The sequence below is a fragment of the Protopterus annectens genome, chromosome 8.part1 (genome assembly GCF_019279795.1).
Source record: "Protopterus annectens isolate FY-2018-M chromosome 8.part1, PAN1.0, whole genome shotgun sequence".
Lineage (NCBI taxonomy): Eukaryota > Metazoa > Chordata > Ceratodontiformes > Protopteridae > Protopterus > Protopterus annectens.
Genome location: NC_056742.1, coordinates 98,001,318 through 98,021,956, shown reverse-complemented (window position 1 = coordinate 98,021,956; position 20,639 = coordinate 98,001,318). Strand labels below are relative to the sequence as shown.

The window sequence follows — 20,639 nt, the reverse complement described above, 5'->3', positions numbered from 1 at the left end:
TAATCCCTCTGTAATTAGTACAGCTCTGCACATCACCCTTATTCTTAAAAATCGGTACCAAAACACTTTCTCCATTCCTCAGGCATCCTCTCACTTTCCAAGATTTCATTAAACAATCTGGTTAGAAACTTCACTGCCATTTCACCTAAACACCTCCATGCTTCCACAGGTATGTCATCTGGGCCAACAGCCTTTCCATTCTTCATCCTCTTCATAGCTATCCTTATTTCCTCCTTGCTAATCCATTGCACTTCATGATTCACTATCCCTACATCATCCAACCTTCTCTCCCTCTCATTCTCTTCATTCATCAACCCCTCAAAGTACTCTTTCCATCTGCTCAACACACTCTCCTCACTTGTGAGTACGTTTCCCTCATTATCTTTTATCACCTTTAACTGCTGCACGTCTTTCCTAGCTTGGTTCCTCTGTCTAACCAATCGGCACAGGTCTTTTTCTCCCTCCTTAGTGTCCAACCTTTCATACAACTCTTCATATGCCTTATCCTTAGCCTTCACCACCTCTCTCTTTGCCATGCACCTCATCTCCTTATACACCTGTCTACTTTCTTCATCTCTCTGACAATCCCACTTCTTTGCCAACCTCTTTCTCTGTATACTCTCCTGTACTTCTTCATTCCAACACCATGTCTTCTTGCTGTCCTTCCTCTGTCCAGATGTCATACCAAGCACCTTTCTAGCCATCTCTCTTACTGGCTCTGCTGTAGTTACCCAGCTTTTTGGTGACTCTTCACTGCCACCCAGTGCCTGTCTTAACTCTTCCCTGAACTCCACCTCACAATTACCCTTTTTCAATTTCCACCATTTGATCCTTGGTGCTGCCCTTAAACTCCTCCTCCTCTTCTTGATCACCAACATCATCCTACAAACCACCATCCTATGCTGCCTAACTACACTTTCCTCGTTCACCACTTTACAGTCTCCAATCTCCTTCAAACTGGCCCTCCTACATAAGATATAATCCACCTGTGTGCATCTTTCTCCACTCTTGTATCTCACCTATTCTCCTCCCTCTCGTTAAAATACATATTCACCACAGCCATGTCTATCCTTTTCACAAAATCCACTACCATCTGACCTTCTGCATTCCTTTGCTTAACACCATACCTACCTATCACTTCCTCATCCCCTCTGTTCCCTTCACCAACATGCACATTGAAATCTGCTCCAATCACCACTCTCTCACCCATGGGTACAGTCATCACCACTTCCTTCTGTCCATATCGGCTACCTCTCTCCCTATATCAGTCTTACTGCCAACATTCAAAGTTCAAACCCTCACTACCACAGTCCTAGCCTTTCTCCTCTCTTCCTGCCTTCGGCCATGCCTTCCCCCTCTTCTCCTCCTTCGGCCAACAGTAGCCCAATTTCTGCCAGCACCCTGTTGGCCAACAGTACTGGTGGCGGTCATTGTTAACCCCGGCGCATCTCTTACATATACTAAATTTCCTACATTTTGCCCTCAATAACTTGGTTATGGATCTATTCTACTATAGAGGGATGCATTTTTTTTTAATTCATAATTTTACTGGTCTTACATTCATCCAATCTTATTTGTCTAACTCTAGAACCCTTTTCTTTTGTCCCTGCACATGATGCCTATTATTAGCCTTTCCAGGTTCATATCCCACATCACCCCAACTTACATCAGGATAAAAGTAATCTAACAAAAATCCAGTATCTGGAATTCCCTATGTTCTTACTTCCACAGTTCATCCTCACATCTTCCTTTTTGGAATTATCACTTGATCCTTTAGTTAGTACATCACCTTTTTCTTAGCAAAATTACTTTTACAATCATCACATACACAACATAATTAGGACCATTAGATGCTCCTACATTACTTTATCTGGAGAGTGGATGTAAATTTCCTGTTAAAGTCTTCCTCTGCCTCTTAATAACTTGTGTCAACTCATCTATTAGCCTAAGTTACAATTACTATCTGATTCTTTCATGTCTTCCCCCCTCTGTTTCCATTGTAACTATCCCATTCTCATACTTTTGTATTTTTTCCTCTTATCTGATGTCCTTCATATTTTGTATACACCAATTCTCTCCATAAGCTTGGCTTTTATTATTAAGTATTTGCATTTCTGTGATTCTCTGTATAAACCTGGATTTTGACTATTATTTGTACTTTTATTTTGACTTAACTAGGTGGTGGCTGGAAAAGTGACCTTGTAGTTCAGTCCACTACGTACTCAAAAATAAATAATGAGGAGGGTGGCCTAATGGTTAAGGTGTTTGCCTTACAAGCACAAGGTGCAGGGTTTGAGTCTCACAAGGAATAATTGGCTCGCAAGGGCAGTTAGCTTAGTACTAATCTATGAACCTATACATGCATAAACTGTTGGATTTTTTTTAAAACTATGAAAATAATCAAATTAATGCACTGGTTATAGTTAATTTTACATCCAGTGTTTCATCCTCATCACTACCACCCTCCAGACCGTAACTCTGTATTTCCCAAATACTGCCTATACATACCTGCTACCACACCACACACTCATTACCCCACAGCTGAATCCATAACTCTGCCAGCTTGCCAGATTTAGGTAGGTACACATACACATATTGAGGTTTACCCTTTGTATATATCTAGCAGTACAGCACAGAACATTAAGGCTATGACCTGCTGAGAGCTTCACTTTATAACCATAGGTTTGATTCCTCAGTCTCTATTTGCATTCTGCATGACTATAAATAAGTCAACTGACCACAGCAATGCTCTAAGGTCACACTGAAAAAAACATTCACTTGTGTCAATGGGGTTTACTAGGTTAAAATGAATTAAAACATGCATATACAATATATACCTTTTTTAGAACTACTATATCCCCTGCTACACATTAATCACTTGTGAATATTTCTTAGTAGAAACCTAACTATCTAGTATGTAGAAGTGAATTATATCATAACAGGCATGCAGTACAATGTACACTGTCATAACAGGCATGCAGTATGATGTATACTGTCATAACAGGCATGCAGTGCGATGTACACTGTCATGATATTTCACATGCAAGGTATGCAAGTAATACAAACAGTACTTGTTGTGAACAGGAAAGTCAATGCTGACTCTCTAGAGATATGAGTAAAACAGCATAGGATGACAAAGAGCGGTTTTGTCTCTGCTAGCAGTTAAGCAGCATTATCTTTACACAAATGCAGTTGTAAGCAAAGTAACTGGGAAGGCTGTGCTGACAAGAAACAGCAGGAAGTCCATATAAAAGGACTAGTACATATAAGTCTGGCTAGAAGACCATGGATTGTACCCAGGGTGGTATGATGATGTATAAATTCCAAGATACTGTGTTTCTGCCCCTTTCTACAAAACACACCATATGCTGTGTAATGTTCTTTCATATCTAGTGCAGTATATAGATATTTTTATCTATTTGTTTTCTATTAGTCTGGTTATGCTGCAGTAAGCACTGTTAGTCACCCGGCTGTTTCTAATTAAGTGTGTCATCATGATACAAAGTGTGCAGCCTTACATCAAGTCACACAGCATCCATAAGTGTGTCTCTTCCCACTGTGGTACAGTTGCAGAGTAAAATGGAAGTACTATTTAGTCATAAGAGAGGGATGTGAAGGACAATATTTGATGATGTCAAGGAAGTCAGATAGCTCATATAAACAGGGTCCAGTGAGTGGAGTAAAAGCAAGCAGCCCTAAAGCCCTAAAATCTTATCTCCCAACTTTTGATGTGAGAATAACTCTAGCTTGTACTTTAATGTACTTATATATATATATATATATATATATATATATATATATAGCTAGTTTCCGAGTGAAAATGAGTTTAAATTGGAATGCCCTGACTTACAACTTTTAATTCACTGTTTCACCATTAATAAATGACTTTATGGTTCTCAGACTTGCTACATTTGCAAACTGGTTTGTGCAAATTCCTCTTACCTTGTCCAATACTAGACATACTGAAACACATTATCAATGTCTTTAAGGATGCTGCCACCACCAAAAGTTAATAAATATTAGAGGCAGTTCACTTTAATGCAATATTTCTTTCTTCGGATTAGTTCCTATGTTTCTAAATGTTGTTTGTTATCTACAACATTTTACTCAAAATCAAATAAACTAGGATGCTGTAAAAAAAGTCATAATTAGTTTGCTAATAAACAATATTCACTTTAACGCAGTAAGCATTTTTGTCTAAATCTAAGCCTTCTACAAAGCCTACTACAGAAGGAAGCATCATCTTTGTGGCATCACCTGGTTAGCAACAGTGATCTGATGGTCAAAAAATTGCCTCTGAATTCATCAAGAGGTACAGAGGTACTTAGTTAAATCAGAAGCTCAGGAGATAAACATTTAACTAGAAAATATGCAACTTCTGCAAAAAAAGATCATGAAAATTTAAATCTGAGTGAACATACCTGTATGCGTTCTTATATGTCCCTGTAATAGCCAAGGCCTTGAAAATGCTTTTCCACAGATTTTGCAGACACAGGGCAATGTGTGAGTTCTTATGTGCATTTTCAGTGCTCCCAGACTTGCATATTCCTTATCACAGTACTTACAGCTAAAATACTTCTTGGTCTGCAGACTGCACTGTAGTTGTGTGTGAATGGCCAGTCCAGAGAATGAGTGATACATCTTGTGGCAGTCGGAGCATTCAAACTTTTCCAGATGTTCTGTAATATTGTGGCCTTCTGTGCCACTTACTTTGTTCTGTGTATCATTCTCAACAACAAAAGTACTACAGTCATTTAATGGCCTTTTCTTGGAGCAGATGCAGGAAGACACGTTGAGGTCATTTAATGTGTCTCTGAGAGGTGTAGACTGGGCGCTGGTAGAAAAAGTGTCCATCAGCCTGAAGGCTAGATCAGGGCAGTTTGCACTTGTTGTTGCCTTGAGCTGTCCATCTGAAGTAAAGGGCATGGAAACCCTAGCAATAATGGCATTCCTTTCCCAGAAGTGGTCATGTGACAGAGATGGACCATCCTTGGGCTGCAGAATCATGGGTAAAATAATTCCTTCACAGCAATATGGTGCAGTTGTCACTTCTAAGGTAAAAGGGAAAAAAAAAAAGAGAATTTGTACATTTCAACACAACTGTTCATTTGTACACAGAAACAAAATAACATATCTGCTGAAACTTTGATTATGACCAGCAACCAACTAAACATATGACTGGCCACAGACATCCTCACTAGTATGGTGAATCCAGTTGGCTCAGAAAATCATATATGCAATTCCAGAGTGTTTTCTGGGAGCCTGGTACTAGCCCTGCCTATAAATGAAGGGAACACCAATTCTTCCATCATGGGTGTAGCCGGATGTACACAGTGTAAACCACGATATACCGATTTATTTTCAAGGGGGTAGCATTCTGCCTAGTACATGAGAACCAACATATCCCAGCTTCATAAATGTAAATTAAAAGGGTAAAAGTGAGTCACCAATAAAGATAACTATGTTTAAAGTGATGTACACTTGCTGTATTATGTGTTATCTAATTAAATACTTCTAATGTAATAGTGTTAGAATATGTGCTGCATATTTAAGACTCTTTTATAACAAATTACATAGAAAGAAGGCTGCTATGCTACTGCATGGAAAGACAGTAAAAGCTGGTGTGCAAGTCCATAACTGCTTCCAACCATCATTCATGGCCAAGATCTACATTTCTTTTGTGCCCAATGTCTATCATGAACCATCAACAGTTTTATAAATACCTACACGGAGTATCATTTTTAGTGATGGAAAAGACTGGTGTTACCAAGGTCATCTGTAAAGATGTGATCTACTGCAGTGTTATGTGCCTCTCTCTCACTTGTTGAGGTATTAGATGCCTGTCTCTTTGTCCTGAAGCAATACTGACAACAACAACACTGACTTTCAGGATGTTTCCTTCATTCATTGTAAGTCAGTGGTCTCCATATGGTAAGTATTTCTTAAGCTCAGTACTCAAATGGTCATGCATTTCCCCACTCAGTGTTCCACCACCTACGTTTTGCATCACATTAGTGTAGTCCTAGGTCAGCATTCCCCTAGATTACATTCCATTATATTCTCTTCCACTCTTTATGCAATTTCCTTGTAAACCTGGGTTCCTTCAACCAACTTTCACTGGTGTCCATACCTCTAAGATGTCCAACCTTTACCAGTGCTCCTTCACATAACTGCTTCATTGGATGAACTCTTCTACAAGTTAGTGGCTCTGTGGAATGCAGGGATAGAGCCCTGACCATACCTCTCAACCTCTTAGAACAAGAAATCTAACAGAACCTAAAATAACGGGGGGGGGGGGGCAAAGGCCCAAAAATAGGGACAGATTTCAAATATTGCTGTTATAAATGTGTCATTATTTAGGGACTTCAGTCCTCAGTGATTTCCAAGAAAACCGCAAATTTTACAAGGAACAGGCCAAAAATATGGGCCAAAAATCTTGACATTCTGTCAAAATCTGGACAGTAGAGAGGCATGGCGCTGACTGTAACCCATATATAGGTTCACAGGTTTATACTAGGCTATCTGCCCTAGGGCATTTATAAGCCTAGCCAGAGTGTGTTTGGCTTTCGCCACCCATTTTAAATGAATTTTGCTATGCCCTTTTTCGAGGTTAGTATACTGTGCCTCTGTCTAACAGTGACACAGAAGTGATACCCGGGGTAAACCTACTATCTCCCATCCACTCATCAAAATTCCTCTTGAAGAGAGTCAATGAGGGACTCTGCCTAACCTGGACTGGGATTTTATTCCAGAGTGAAGGGAGCCTCTGGGTTATGAATCTGTCCCTCCAGCATGTCCTATTTATTTCAGTGCTGAGGTTCAAGTCTCTCGAGCGCGTAGCTCGATGGGATTTGGATTTTCTGAGGTGCAGCATGTCCATTAATTCCGGGTTGGACAAGCACAGATTGCTTCTGAGCAGGTGGTATGCCACTGAGTAGAGCTGGAGTTTCTTTAACCGGGCAGCATATGGCATCTGTTTGAGCCCTTTGATCCTCTTGGTGAGGTACTTTTTGGGTCTTTCCAGTTGCTGCAGGTGTCTGGTAAGGCACATCCCAAAAGGGGCATTGTACTCAATTATAGGCCTGATGAGGGATGAGTAAAGAGGCACGATGACCTCCCCTGATCTAGATGTGAATCCCTTCATGATTAGGTGGGCTATATAAAATGTTTTTCTAACCACTTTGGCCACGTGGTTGTCAAATGAGAGATTGCTATCAACTTGGGTCCCCAGGTCCCTAATTACTTCTTCCGTACTTAATGGATTACCATCTATGTGGTAATTTGTGGGCACTTTGTTTTTGCCAAAGGGGATGACTATACACTTTTTGGCGTTTAGCTTGAGGCCATGGCTCTGGCACCAGTTGTCTGTTTCTATGAGGCCCTTTTGTAGGATGCTTGTGTCGGCTGGAGAGTCTATTATGGCGCCCAATTTGCAGTCATCTGCGAACTTAGTCAGCCACAGTCCTTCTGGGTTAGCCTGTACCTCCGAGAAATATATACCGAACAAGAGAGGTCCCAGGACTGAGCCTTGTGGGATGCCACTTGTAACTGGTTTGGAGTCTGACATGGCTCCAGCAATTCTAACCATGTGGGTTCTGTCCTTGAGCCAGTTTGCAACCCATCTAGTGACATAGGGGTTTATATTTAAGCTGGTGAGCTTATCTATAATGCCCGAGTGGGGTATTGTATCGAAGGCTTTTGCAAGGTCCAGATAGGCTGTGTGGACCACCTTCCCCTCGTCAATGGCCTTGGTGACTGTTTCAAAGAAATCGACCAGGTTTAAGAGGCAGGATCTGCCCTTAACAAAGCCGAACTGGGTAGGATCCAGTGTCTGTAGGTCCCCAATATCTTTATTTATGAGGTCCATGATGATCCTTTCCATAGCTTTGCAGACCAAGCTAGTCAAGCTTATGGGGCAACAGTTTCCAGGATCCGTTGAGGCACCACCTTTGTGGAGAGGGACCACTGTTGCTGTACGCCACTCTTTGGGTACATATCCTGTAGTAAGGCTGTGATTGAACAGTAGTTTTATGTTTGGGTTTAGTTCTTCTTGGAGTTCATGTAGGACGCAGCCCGGGACATTGTCTGGTCCCATTGATGCTGTGTTTTTTGCTTTGGAGAGGGCGGCTCTTACCTGAGCATCTGAGATGTCAGGGGGGCAGCAATCTACTTGGATAGATATTTGCCCTTTTGGTGGGGAAGGGGGGGAGAAGTTTGCGCTGAACCTGTCAGCTAGGATGTTGGCAATGTCTGTGGGTTCGGTGTATTTTTTGTAATTTTGGACTAATTCTGAGCATATCTGGGAATTCCCACCCAGGTTCCTAACATAACTAAAGAAAGCCTTGTGATTATCCTTAGTGTCCTGTGCAATTTTTCTCTCAAAGCTGGCCTTAGACGATTTTATGAGTGCCCGTAGTTTTTTGCTAATACTGATCAAAGATGCCTTCCCTTTTTGGGATTTTGCTCTATCATGTAGTAGCTTCCTCCTTCTATTGTATAGTTTGTTTATGGCTGGGGTCCACCAGACAGGACGCCTAACTTTGGAGGATTGGGTCTTGGTTTTATTTGGGATTGCATGATGCATGCATTCCTGAAGGTGTTCATAGAATGTGTTTATAAAGGATTCTGAGGTCTGGGCCGTATTTTCCACAAGCCCGGGGGCTTTGAAGGATTCCACCTCGGTTTTGAGGAGTGTGAAATTTGCTTTAGAGAAGTTTTTCACTGTGGTTTTCTGGGCAGGGGCTGAGGTCGGGATGTGAATATCTAGTGAGATTAGTTTATGGTCTGATCTTACCAGTGAGGGATACACTTCTGGTCTGGAGCATAGAGTCCCCATGTTGGTGATGATCAGGTCCAGTATGTTTTCCCCTCTTGTGGGAGTGGCAACAAGTTGTTCCATAGCATTTGAGTTTATAAATTCTAGGAACCTTTGGGCTAGGGTGTTGGAGCTAGAGTAATGCTCCCAGTCTATGTTAGGGTAGTTGAAGTCACCCGATATAATGGTGTTTGGAGAGACCTTCATATTTTCCAGTGTTCTCAGGACGGCCGAGTGGGGTTCCTGGGTTTGGGAGGGTGGTCTGTAGCAGGCTATAAACTGGAAAGCAGTTTTACCCACTGTTAGTTGCACATGGATAGTCTCTGATGTTTCGTGCTGTGCCACCAACCTGGAGGTGTGGGTATCCTTGACGAATATTGATACTCCCCCTCCTTTTGTGGTTCGGTCCAAGTTTTGGGGCCGAAAAACATGGTATGAGGTATAACCTGGTAGTGCTGGGGTGCTCTCGGGAGCCTTGAACCAGGTTTCTGTTACTGCACAGATATCGATGTTCTCCATGCTAAGGAGAGTTTCGAGTGCATGCATCTTCAGGTTTAGACTTCTGGCGTTGAGTAGCATTACTCTTAGTTTCTTATCCCTTGTGATACCGATGGAGGTGGGTTTGTCTTTTGAGCCTTGCCTAAAAAAGGCACTATGGGGGTGGCAAGAGCCTTTGCCAATATCCGAAAGCCCAGGGGTGACAGGTGCAAGCCGTCCCTAGCGAAGCATCGTGGCTTGTCGAGCATGTCATCCCAGGCAGACAGGCATTGGATCCCCTTTGAATGACACCAATACTTAAGCCAATTGTTGAAATTGATCATCTTGTCTTCATATTGTGGCATCATTCTTGGTGAGGGTAAGATGCTACTCAAGGTCAGGGTCATACCAGCCTGGGCTACATGCTCAGAGAGCTCCTCTATGTCTCTTTTCATGTAGTCCAGGGAGGTATGTCTCAGGTCATTCACAACAGCATGGACAATGACCGAGTCATATTTGTACTTGCCTTGGAGTGACCTGAGTGCTTGTGTTATGTGGCGGATCCTAACGCCCGACAGGCAGCTCACCGTGACCTTCTCCTTGTTCAGCCTGGTGAGCGGGACGTCAGTGTGCCTGACGATAGAGTCACCTATTACAAGTGTATCAGGTGTGTTGTTTAGCCTTATGGGCTTTGACTGTTCGGCACACTGGCTTTGTGAGCTATGTGTTGCACGTGTTTTGTTTTGGGGTAGCGGTTGCTCGCGTGTCTGCTTTGGAGGTCTCTGCTGCTTAGGCAGATTTTTATTTAGAGCCTCCGAGTATGTTTTTGTGTGTTTATGTGTTTGGTTTGCTGTCGTGGTAGGTCTATGTGAGACTGGAATTGTAGCGAGTGCGGTTTCCTTCTCCTCCTGACTGGTTACGCCAGTACTGAGTTGAGAGAGCTTAGCCTCCAGTTTGGCTATATGGTTGCATCTCTCACATGTGTTGGAATTTGTTGGGAGGAGGAGAGGGTTGTCTGTGTACATGAGGCAGTTGTAACATTGCCTCAAGATTCCCAGATTCACCAGCTGGACCGGAGAGGAGATTGACAACTGACCTTTGGACATGCTAGAATAGTATTGGGAATTCCTTTATAATTGAAAAAAAGGGCTAGTGGGGAACAAAGTACTCAAGGGGAGTTAGTGAGGGTGTAGTGCTTTTAATTTTTTAGTGCTGACTTATATAATTGCTTTAGTGAGCAAGTGCCAGGCTTTAGAGTGGGAATAGGGTGTTTATTATGAGAACTAGATCAGTTCTAAGGGAAAAAGTGAAGAGCAGACTTTGTGGAGCTGGGAATGGTTTAAACCCAATTAAGCAGCGCTGCCCGATGCAGTTCTCATACTAGAGGAGCCAAATGAGGGTGGGAGAAGAAAGAAGGAGCTTAACACACTTGATCTTTTGTAGAGAATTGGAGAAGTACGTGCCTAGAAGTACATGCTCCATTTGAAGCCTTCAGTAGACATCAAACAACCAGCAGTGCCTTTTGTCTTGAGGGGAGTGGAACATCTCCAAGTTTATGTCACTCATACATGCAAGTAACAGTCTCACACAATACCTACAATACCCATTGCACATTGAATACCAGAGACATTAACTGAGCACACATACAAAAGTCTAAACTAGAAAAGAAACACAACTTCCCCATGGATAGCAGCACCACTCCCAGTATGCAATTCTTATCCCAAGGTAAACAAACATACCAAAACACTGTCACTCTGAGGGGAAGGAATGTCTCAATGGAGGGACTCAAGGATAATTCTGAGGATCAGGTGCAAGGAAAAGTTTAAAGAATATCTACACATGATTTCCTTCTTCCCACTCTGGTCAAATCTCTAGATCTGTGTTCTATACTCAGGCCATTCCATAGGTCACCAGTCCTCCTAGTTCATTCACACACAGGATTTTGAATAAATCATTCCCAGATCCTGCTTGATAACAAGTTATCCGGTCCAGCTGGACACTGTCATTTCATATACACTTTTCTAATCACACAGGCCTTGACACTTGGCAATGAAGAGATCCTTTGACTTCCTTTGAACCTAATCTTCTGATTTGCTTTATCTCAATTTAAGCACCTTTTCTTACCATTAACTCTGATATTTTAATGTAATAGAATTTAATTATATTACATAACACTGCAGAAGCTACTGTACTGCTGTGTGGCCTTTGATAGTTTTAGAAATATATATTTTTTGTGTTCTTTAGTACTAATGCCACATAACTAATGCACTACTAAATTTAAAAAAAAATCACCGCATACTTATAGCCTACCAGTTTATTGCCTTTAAGTTATATAGTATAAGTTGGCATACAGTTTAACAGTATATGGCAAAATGATAACTTTAATACAGAGAAGTAACACATTTTTGCTGTCTTCTTCAGAATTTGTTGATATGTCATATTAGTCAAACAGCATGAAATACATTCATGTGGTTATAAACCTTTGCTATTTCAAAACTGGCATAGGTGTTAATAGCTAAACTTGAAAGAGGTTATGGCAAAAAACAAAGGATAAAAGGCTCTTGCATTTTTATTTTATCTGGAACTTGCTTATTTATACTTATGAGGATTGTGCAGTATAAAGGATGGCAAACTTAACCTTTCCAGCTGTGAGTTCTGGCTTGATTTCTAAGATTGGCATAAGGAATGGAGTAGATGGCCAACTAGATGGAATGGAAGTAAATGTGCAGCAGAATGTGGAGGCCCTGACATCTCAACTGTCCCTATTTTGGAACATTCCTATTTTCAGGAGTGACTTACACCTGTACCGGATGTCAATATTTTTGGAGGTATATCCCTATCTTTTACGCAGAAAAACACACTACATGACCAACATACTACTGACAACAGTAATTTAAAGAAAGAGGACACAAATCTTAGAACTCACTTTTTCTGAAGCAAAAATAAATTACCTTGCATGGAAAGTTTTCACAAAACAGTTCATTAAGGTCTACAGATTATACATGGTCTCTTTGACAATGTGCTTATAATGTCAGTCATTTTTGTCACTCATTTTTTTAAGTGTGTTTCTAAGTAGTACTGTATCCCATATTCCTTCTGTAAGTGGGAAGAATTATGGGCTATTTGGTATTCAAATGTCATGCTAATTAGATGCTCACATTTTTTTGATTGGATGCTCCTACATTTCAAAGGCCTTTTTCCTATTTTCAATGCCTGCAGGTTGAGAGGTACATGGGGGCTTATCGGGTGTTCACTGTAATGAAGCATGAGGGTCTCGGCAATAGTCTTGTATACAGTATCAGGCATACAGTATACTATGGATTCATGGTTTGTTACTGTTCTCTCCCTACTCCCACTTACAAAACAACATCTTATCCAGATGGCTTGGACAGTAAACTGGATAGTGTAAGTTTAAATTTGTTGTCAAGTACACATCAAATATTGGCAATTGATGAGGGCATCTCTGAAAAATGTCCGAGTCTTGAGTTCCTAATAATATTTATCAGCATTGTATGTAAGGATGGCTTATTTCTTTTTGTATTGTAAAGTTTCATAAATATGAAGAGAATATTATATTTATGGCTTAAGCACTCAGCTGTACTCCATTCTGATGTTAAGTTATTAACAAGAATTATTGCATTATAATGCGAAAACACTAACTCCAAAATGTGTTTTGCTCGGAGTCACATAATAATGTAAGTGGCATTGTTTCTTGCTATGTAGTATTCCAGTTTTTCTGAATGTTAATAAAACATTTAAAAGATGGAGAACAGCCTGTCAGTCAACCACAGTAACGACTGCTTATGATATACATCAGAGTCCAGGAATGTGACCACAGCCAAATCGCACTGCCCATGAGGTTAAGAAGCACTGGCCATATAAGTAATCTTCCTCTCAAGAGATGAGGGGGTCTTCCCAATGAGGGGCTACACTGGGGTTATTGTGTAGGTGTGCAACTGTGTGGGTTTCATAGGTTCATAGGTTGGTACTAGGCTATCAGCCCTAGGGCCTATACAAGCCTAGCCATAACAATTCCCTGGCTATTTCTTCCCACATTATTTACTTTCCTGGACCCCTGTCTAGCAGGGTGACTGACGTGATCCCTGGAGTGAATTTCCTTTCTCCCATCCAAACGTCAAGGTTCCTCTTGAAGAGGTCCAAAGAGGCACTCTGCTTGACATGTATGGGCAATCTATTCCAGAGTCTGGGTAGTCTCTGGGTCAGGAACCTATCCCTCCAGCATGTTTTGTTTATTGTGATGACAAGGTTTAGATCCCTGGAGCGTGTAGCTCTGAGGGATTGGGATTTCTTTACGTGTAGCATGTCCAACAGCTCTGGGTTTGACATGGCCTTGTATGTTAAGCAGAGATCACCTCTGAGTAGATGATATGCGACAGAGTATAGCTGGAGTTTTTAAGGCGGTCAGCGTAGGGCATCTGCTTTAGGCCTGTGATTCTTTTAGTGAGGTATTTCTGAAGCCTTTCCAGTTGTTGCAGATGTCTTGAGAGGTACATACCAAATGGGGCGTTGTATTCTATAATGGGTCTAATGAGGGATGAGTACAGTGGGACAATGACCTCCATTTTTCTGGATGAAAAGCCCTTCGTGATGAGGTGTGCTACATAGAAGGATTTCCTGACTGTTGTGGCGATGTGGTTATCGAAGGTGAGACCACTGTCCACCTGTGTCCCTAAGTCTCTTATCACACTTTCTGTGTTTAGTGTACTGCCACCTATATGGTAATTCATGGATACATGTTTTTTCCCAAAGGGATAACAATACATTTCTTGGCATTGAGCTTGAGCCCATGGCTCTGGCACCAAGCATCTGTTTCTGTAAGGCCCTTTTGTAGAGTATACACATCATTTGGGGATTCAATAATGGCTCCCAGTTTGCAGTCATCTGCAAACTTTGTTAGCCAGAGTCCCTTAGTGTTGACCTGTACTTCAGAGAAGTAGATGCCAAACAAGAGCGCCCCAGGACTGAACCCTGAGGTACTCCACTTGTCACTTGTCTGGAGCTGGATTTGGAGTCGGCTACTTTTACAGTGTGGGTTCTATCAGTAAGCCATTTAGCAACCCATTGGGTGACATAGGGATTAATACCCAACTTAGTAAGTTTATCTATGATTCCAGAGTGGCGGATGGTGTCAAAGGCCTTGGCAAGGTCTAGATAGGCTGTGTGGACCACCTTACCCTTGTCCATGGCTCTGGAGACTGATTCAAAGAAGTCAATCAGGTTCAGGAGACAAGATCGGCCCTTCACAAACCCAAACTGGGTGGGGTCCAGTGTTTGAAGGTTGCCAATGTCTTTGTTTATAAGTTCCATGATAATACGCTGCATGGCCTTGCAGATAAGGCTTGTCAGACTGATGGGATGGTAGTTTCCGGGATCCAAGGTGGATCCCCCCTTGTGGATTGGGATAACTGTAGCTCTGCACCACTCAGTGGGCACGAAACCTGAGGTGAGGCTATGATTAAACATGACACTTAGGTGAGGTGCCAGTTCATATTGTAGTTCATGTAGTACACAGCCCGGGATGTAATCTGGTCCCATGGATGCTGTATTCTTGGCTTTAGAGAGTGCGTTTTGTACCTGTGTGGCCGTTATTACTGGAATTTGGCAATCTTCCGGTATTGAGATGGGTCATTTAGGGGGTGAGAGGGGGGTGAAGTTGGCACTGAATCGATCTGCCAGTATACTGGAAATATCCTTTGGATCAGTATATTTATTGCCATTCTGTTTTAGCTCAGAGCAGATCTGAGCATTGCCATTTAGATTCTTGACATAGTTATAGAATGCTTTGTGGTTGTCTTTGGAATCTTTGGCAATTTTATTTTCATAACTAGCTTTGGAGGATTTTATGAGGCATCTCAGTTTCTTACTGAGGCTAGTAAGGGAGTTTTTTGCATCCTGGGATTTTCCTCTTTTCTGCAAAAGTTTCTTCCTTTTGTTGTAAAGTTTGTTTATGGCAGGGGACCACCAGATTGGCTTCCTTTTTTTGGATGAGAGCATTTTGGTTCTATTTGGGATGGCACGATTCATGCATGAGTGGATGTGCTCGTACAGTGCCTTAGTATCCTGTTCAGGACTGCTTCTTTTGTTCTCATCAACTTTCTTTTATACTCAATGGTTGATGGAAATGGCTTGTTCTGCTTGCAGTCCTGAACAGGTTAAACAGGTATCAGAGAATGAATGAATGAGGAAATCTCAAATACCAGACAGAAGAGGTGCCTCTGGTACATGCCATGACTCAGACAGCCATAAGAGGTGAATCATGTGTTCTTTTTTTCTTTAGTTTCCCCATCCCATTGTATGCAACCAGTGAGTGAAGGGGAGGGTTATGCAAGTTTGTATGGGGAGGGGTATGCAAGTAAGTGTTAGGGTAGGGGGATGCAAGTGAGTGTAGGGGAGGTGTATGTAAGTGAGTGTAGGGGAAGGGTATGCAAGTGATGTAGGGGAGAGGTATGCAAGTGAATGTAGGGGAGAGGTATGTAAAAAAGTGGAGTGGAGTGGCATATAAGTAAGTGTTAGGGGAGGGGTATGTAAATGAGAGAAAGGAAGGGGAGGGGTATGTAAGTGAGTGTAGGCTAGGGGTATGTAATATAGTGTTAGGGGAGGGGTATGTAAAGTGAGGGGAGGGGTACGCACGTGAGTGTAGGGGAGATGTACGTACGTAAGTAAAAATAGGGGAGAGGTAGGCAAGTGACTGTAGGGGAGGAGTATGTATAAGTGTAGGGAAGCGGTATGTAAGTAAGTGTTAGGGGAGGGGTAAGCAAGTTTGTGTAGGGGAGAGCTACATAAGTAAGTGTAGGGGAAGGGTACGCAATTACATTCTTCAGGCCTGCGCGTAATTTAAACTAGCAGTTATTTTAAGAAATATGCCAAGTCCGTGTGGAGCCATTTGGTTTAGAAAGAAGGTAAGTGTATGCGTGTTTGTGTTTAAGTGTAATTTAAGCCGCTCACTTCTGTATGAGAGATGAAGTGTGTGTGTATATGTATGGAATTTAAATTTAGCTGTTCTGTTTGCATGAGAGAGTAGTGTGCGTGTGTGTTAATGTGTGAGAGTAGATGCGTGTACCTTCTGTGTTCGTGTGGGTTTCCTCCCGGTGCTCCGGTTTCCTTCCATATTCCCAAGACATGCTGTAGGTGTAGTGGACATTCTAAATTGGCCCTAGGCATGTGTGTGTGTGTGTGTGTGTGTGTGTGTGTGTGTGTGTGTGTGTGTGTGTGTGTGTGTGTGTGTGTGTGTGTGTGTGTGTATAATGTAAACTTAGTGGTTCCGTTTGTCTCTGTATGAGAGAGAAAAGTGCATGTCTTTGTTGTATGAGAGAGAGTAGAGTAGGACTGTGTGGAATTTAAACTAGTTGTTAGTTGCTGTGTGAAAGAGAAGGTGTGTGTCTGTGTGTTGCTATGTGAGAGAGTAGGTGTGTGTTGCTATGTGAGAGTAGGTGTGTGTTGCTATGTGAGAGTAGGGGTGTGTGTGTGTGTGTGTGTGTGTGTGTGTGTGTGTGTGTGTGTGTGTGTGTGTGTGTTAGCATACCTTTTCAAGTGTCTGGATTTAGCATTATAGTTTTTGTCTGTTTCTCATAAAGTTTGTGGTTTTCTGGTAAATAAGGGAGGCCTGTAGTCACGAAATTATACGTATATGAGTTTTAAACTTTGCATCCTCCACAAAATACATGCTAATACAAATACTGTTCTTTTAACTTTCTAAGTTAAATAGAGCACTACTTCAAACTGTACTTCAAACTGTCCCTGTTTTTTAGCCATTGCATCCATGTTATTTTAGGCTTTGTGCAGATTTTTTGCACTAAGAGGTTGAGAAGTATGCATATCTTTCTGCTGTACAGATGTTTGCAGAATGTCCAAATTCTTGCCTCATATTTTTGGCCTATTCCTCATAAAATGTGTGGTTTTCTGGAAAATCCCTAAAGACTGAAATAATTAAATGTCATACATTTGAGTTTCAGTCTTCATTTCCTTTAGACAATGCCTGCTAAGATAAATGCTGTTATTCTAGCAACTTTTTAAGTCTATAAGAGCAATATTTATAATCTGTCCTTTTGGAGCCTTTGCCCCCCCCCCCCCAAATATTTTAGGCTTTGTCCAGCTCTCTTGTGCTAAGAAGTTGAGAGGTATGGAGGCACTGTATGTAACGCCCTAGTTGCCAATTATTTGGTGCATTTTAAGGTGAGGTAGTGGTTCTGCATTCCTGAGTGTGTCTTCCTTTGCTTAAGATGCCTAGTTACTATGAACTTGTTGTTTTCTCAGTCATTTCCTATTGTAGTATCACCAGCTTACCAGTTTTATGTAACATAGGCAATTAATTCTTAAAGGGCAGCAAGCACTGAATTTGAAGATGAAACACTGAAATATAAAGTTGCTTGCCAGTAATAGTCTCTTCATTAGTTACACATCTCTTTAATGTGGAATTATTCAGATGAAATTTATTTCTGCAGAGATTGTGCTTACTGACTTATATTGATGGATTGTAATGATAGAAGTCTTGAGTGGCCTTTTATGGTTAAAATATTCTGAAATGGGCAGTTATTTCATTATTGGGAAATACATTGTTTCATTGCTTACTGGAAAAATGTTCAAAACTACAAATTTAAAGCACAAAGCTACAAATTTAAAACACACACACTAACAAGTGGTGCCTTATTGTACAGGGAATTTGAAAGCAGTGTTAGTACCATAATTGCCTTTGGTGCAGAAGGCTGTGGATTCTACTCCCCCACCATATAGATGAAGTGCTGATATTGCAGTACTCATATGATTGCCGATTATTTGGTGCATTACAAGGGAGGCTAGGGGTTCTCCACTCCTGAATGTGTCCTCCTTTCTACGAGAAGCTTAGTAACTATGAACTTGTCAGTTTTAGTCATTTCCTTTTGCAATATTACCAGTTTATCACATTTTTAATTGTAATATAGGCAATTCTTCAAGGGCAACTTACACTGAATTTGTAAATGAAGCATTGAGATGTAAAGTTGTTTGCCAGTAGCAGCCTCTTCATTAGTTACATATTTCTTTAATGTGGAATTATTCAAATGATTTTACTTCTGCAAGATTGTGCATTGAGTGATACTGGTGGATTGTAATGACAGGTCTAGCCTATTATGGTTGAAATTTTCTGAAATGAATAGTGTTATTGATTTTATAGATCATTTCATTGCTTATTAAAAGAATGTTAAACTGCAATTTAAAACGCTTTCTAACAAGTGGCAGTGGTATTATACAAGGAGTATAATTTACTAGAATCAGGAAGGTGAATCAAAGAATGAATACATGCATGCATGGCCCTAAAAATGTATGCAAGGAGTTTGTTAAACAGCCCAAAGATAAACTTAATGGCCAGATGGATTTTCTATGAATGTGGGTTTTCATTCCATTTCAATGGCAGAGAAGTTTAATGCTTATGCTAAGTCTGTTTTCATTGTGAGATTGTATTGTTTAGCAAATGGCTATCTGTGTTTGTGCTATTCTAGCTTAAGCTACTGTACAGAGGGAGGAGAGAGGTTGCTATTCTACTTTCACTGAGCTGTAAGACTCGCTCACCTACCCCAAAGTAAATTAAACTGTAAGTTAAGCAACCCTTTGAAACAAGGTGCATGGTCTTCTATTTTTTGAGGACATGACTTTTATAGTAAAATATGTGTGAAGGAGCAACAGATAAAGCAGGTTTATTAAAGGAAAATTCCACCGTCCTTCACTTTCAGTTTAACTACATTATCAGGTATCGTTCTTTCTATGCATTTAAATAATTGAAGGAAAAGACTGAAGTGGCCTTCTTGGAGAGTGGCCTACCTGTGGGTGTGGCTTATAGGGGTGTGCATTAGTATGGTGTGGGTGGGGCTTAAGGGGCACTGGAGTACTACTTCGCCTTGGGCGCCATTTCAGCTAAGGCCGGCCCTGAGTGTATGTAACTGGATGGCAGCAAAGGACATTCCTACACTTCTGAGAGGTGCATGCCTTTAAACATACCTACCCTACCCTACCTTACCCCACCCCAAGGTATGAGCAATGGAGTTTACCAGTATCCACCAGGAAGCTAGCATGACCCCCTCCTTTTCCTGTGAGAGGTGAGCAGACCACACCCCTTTACACCTACCTGCCTAACTCCTCCAGTGCTGGGATCACGAGTAAAATATCAGTCGCCTGTATATGGCTGCGAATCTGTCTTCTGTGCCACACAGCCAAAAGATACTTGCACTGCTAAGTTGTACAGTGTGAGATATATGGAGCATTATTAATTTTAAAAACAGGCATAATTTTTCATATTTATATACATAGTTCAATAAATAAGCACTCAGAAAAGGATTTTGTTGTATGAGGTAAAAATTCAAGTTACCTGAATAAAAGTGATGCTGATATATTTCTAGGTTATACCGTTTTTAAAATATGAAAAACTGTTTATGACAGTCTAGAGAAAAAAAACTCATTCTAGATTTTCCTGCATTATAATACATTTTACAGTAATGATGTAAATATTGTAAATGCACTGACTTCTATTATTATAAAGAAGATTTCTGGTGAACACGTTTCTGTTTGCACCATTTTTTTAAAGAACATTTACAGCTGACAAAATATTTACATTGGTTTGACTTATGTGCTTTAGCTTGATTTTTCAAAAAATAGGAATCTAAGAATGTCTGCAGGCTGCTGGTGGTGTACCACTCTGTACCTGCTAGGTATGAATAAGTTAACTGAACTGTAATTAATGTTTTACTGTCCATAGCAACATTCTTGGGTTTATGTTGGAACTCTCAAAAAATTATGTGAGGTAACCATCACTGGCCTGATTAAGTGGGAAATTAATAATTGTGAATAGATTATTTAATGTTGCTAATAAATTTCAATATGGAAGAATTTAACAACCAGAATTAGTAAAAGATCACAGAATATACTAAAGTAATCTATACAGATGTATGCATTATATTACAAAAATTAGTTAAGTAAAAGGGAGGCTATAAATTGCCCTTAGCTTTTTTTTATTAATTTATTATTTATTTGACATTTGTTGACAGGGAAAGTCGAACTAAGACAGAGCCTATTTTCAGTGGAGGCCCAGGGAAAACACTCCAAATGCATGTCTTTGGAATGTGGGAGGAAACTGGAGTACTCAAAGGAAACCGACACAAGCGCAGAGAGGACATGTAGGCTCCACACAGAAGGCACCCCAGCCTAGAATTGATCTGGAGAACCTCTTTCTGTGACGCAACAACTTTAACTGCTGCACCACTGTGCCACCCCTTATATGGAAATTTTGTTCAAACATTTAGCATCTAAAATTCTACCATTATAGCAGTTATTTATACTTATGCTATAGCTTCAGGGCTAC

The 20,639-nt window shown here is 40.9% G+C and overlaps 1 protein-coding gene across 1 annotated transcript in view; it reads right to left on the bottom strand.

The window, feature by feature from the left end:
* SNAI3 (snail family transcriptional repressor 3) overlaps positions 1–20,639 on the bottom strand; it is a 117,940-nt gene that overhangs the window by 30,287 nt on the left and 67,014 nt on the right. Inside the window, exon 2 of the mRNA XM_044081709.1 lies at positions 4,422–5,051. Coding sequence (XP_043937644.1) covers positions 4,422–5,051 — 630 coding nt within the window. The remainder of the gene's footprint in view (positions 1–4,421; positions 5,052–20,639) is intronic.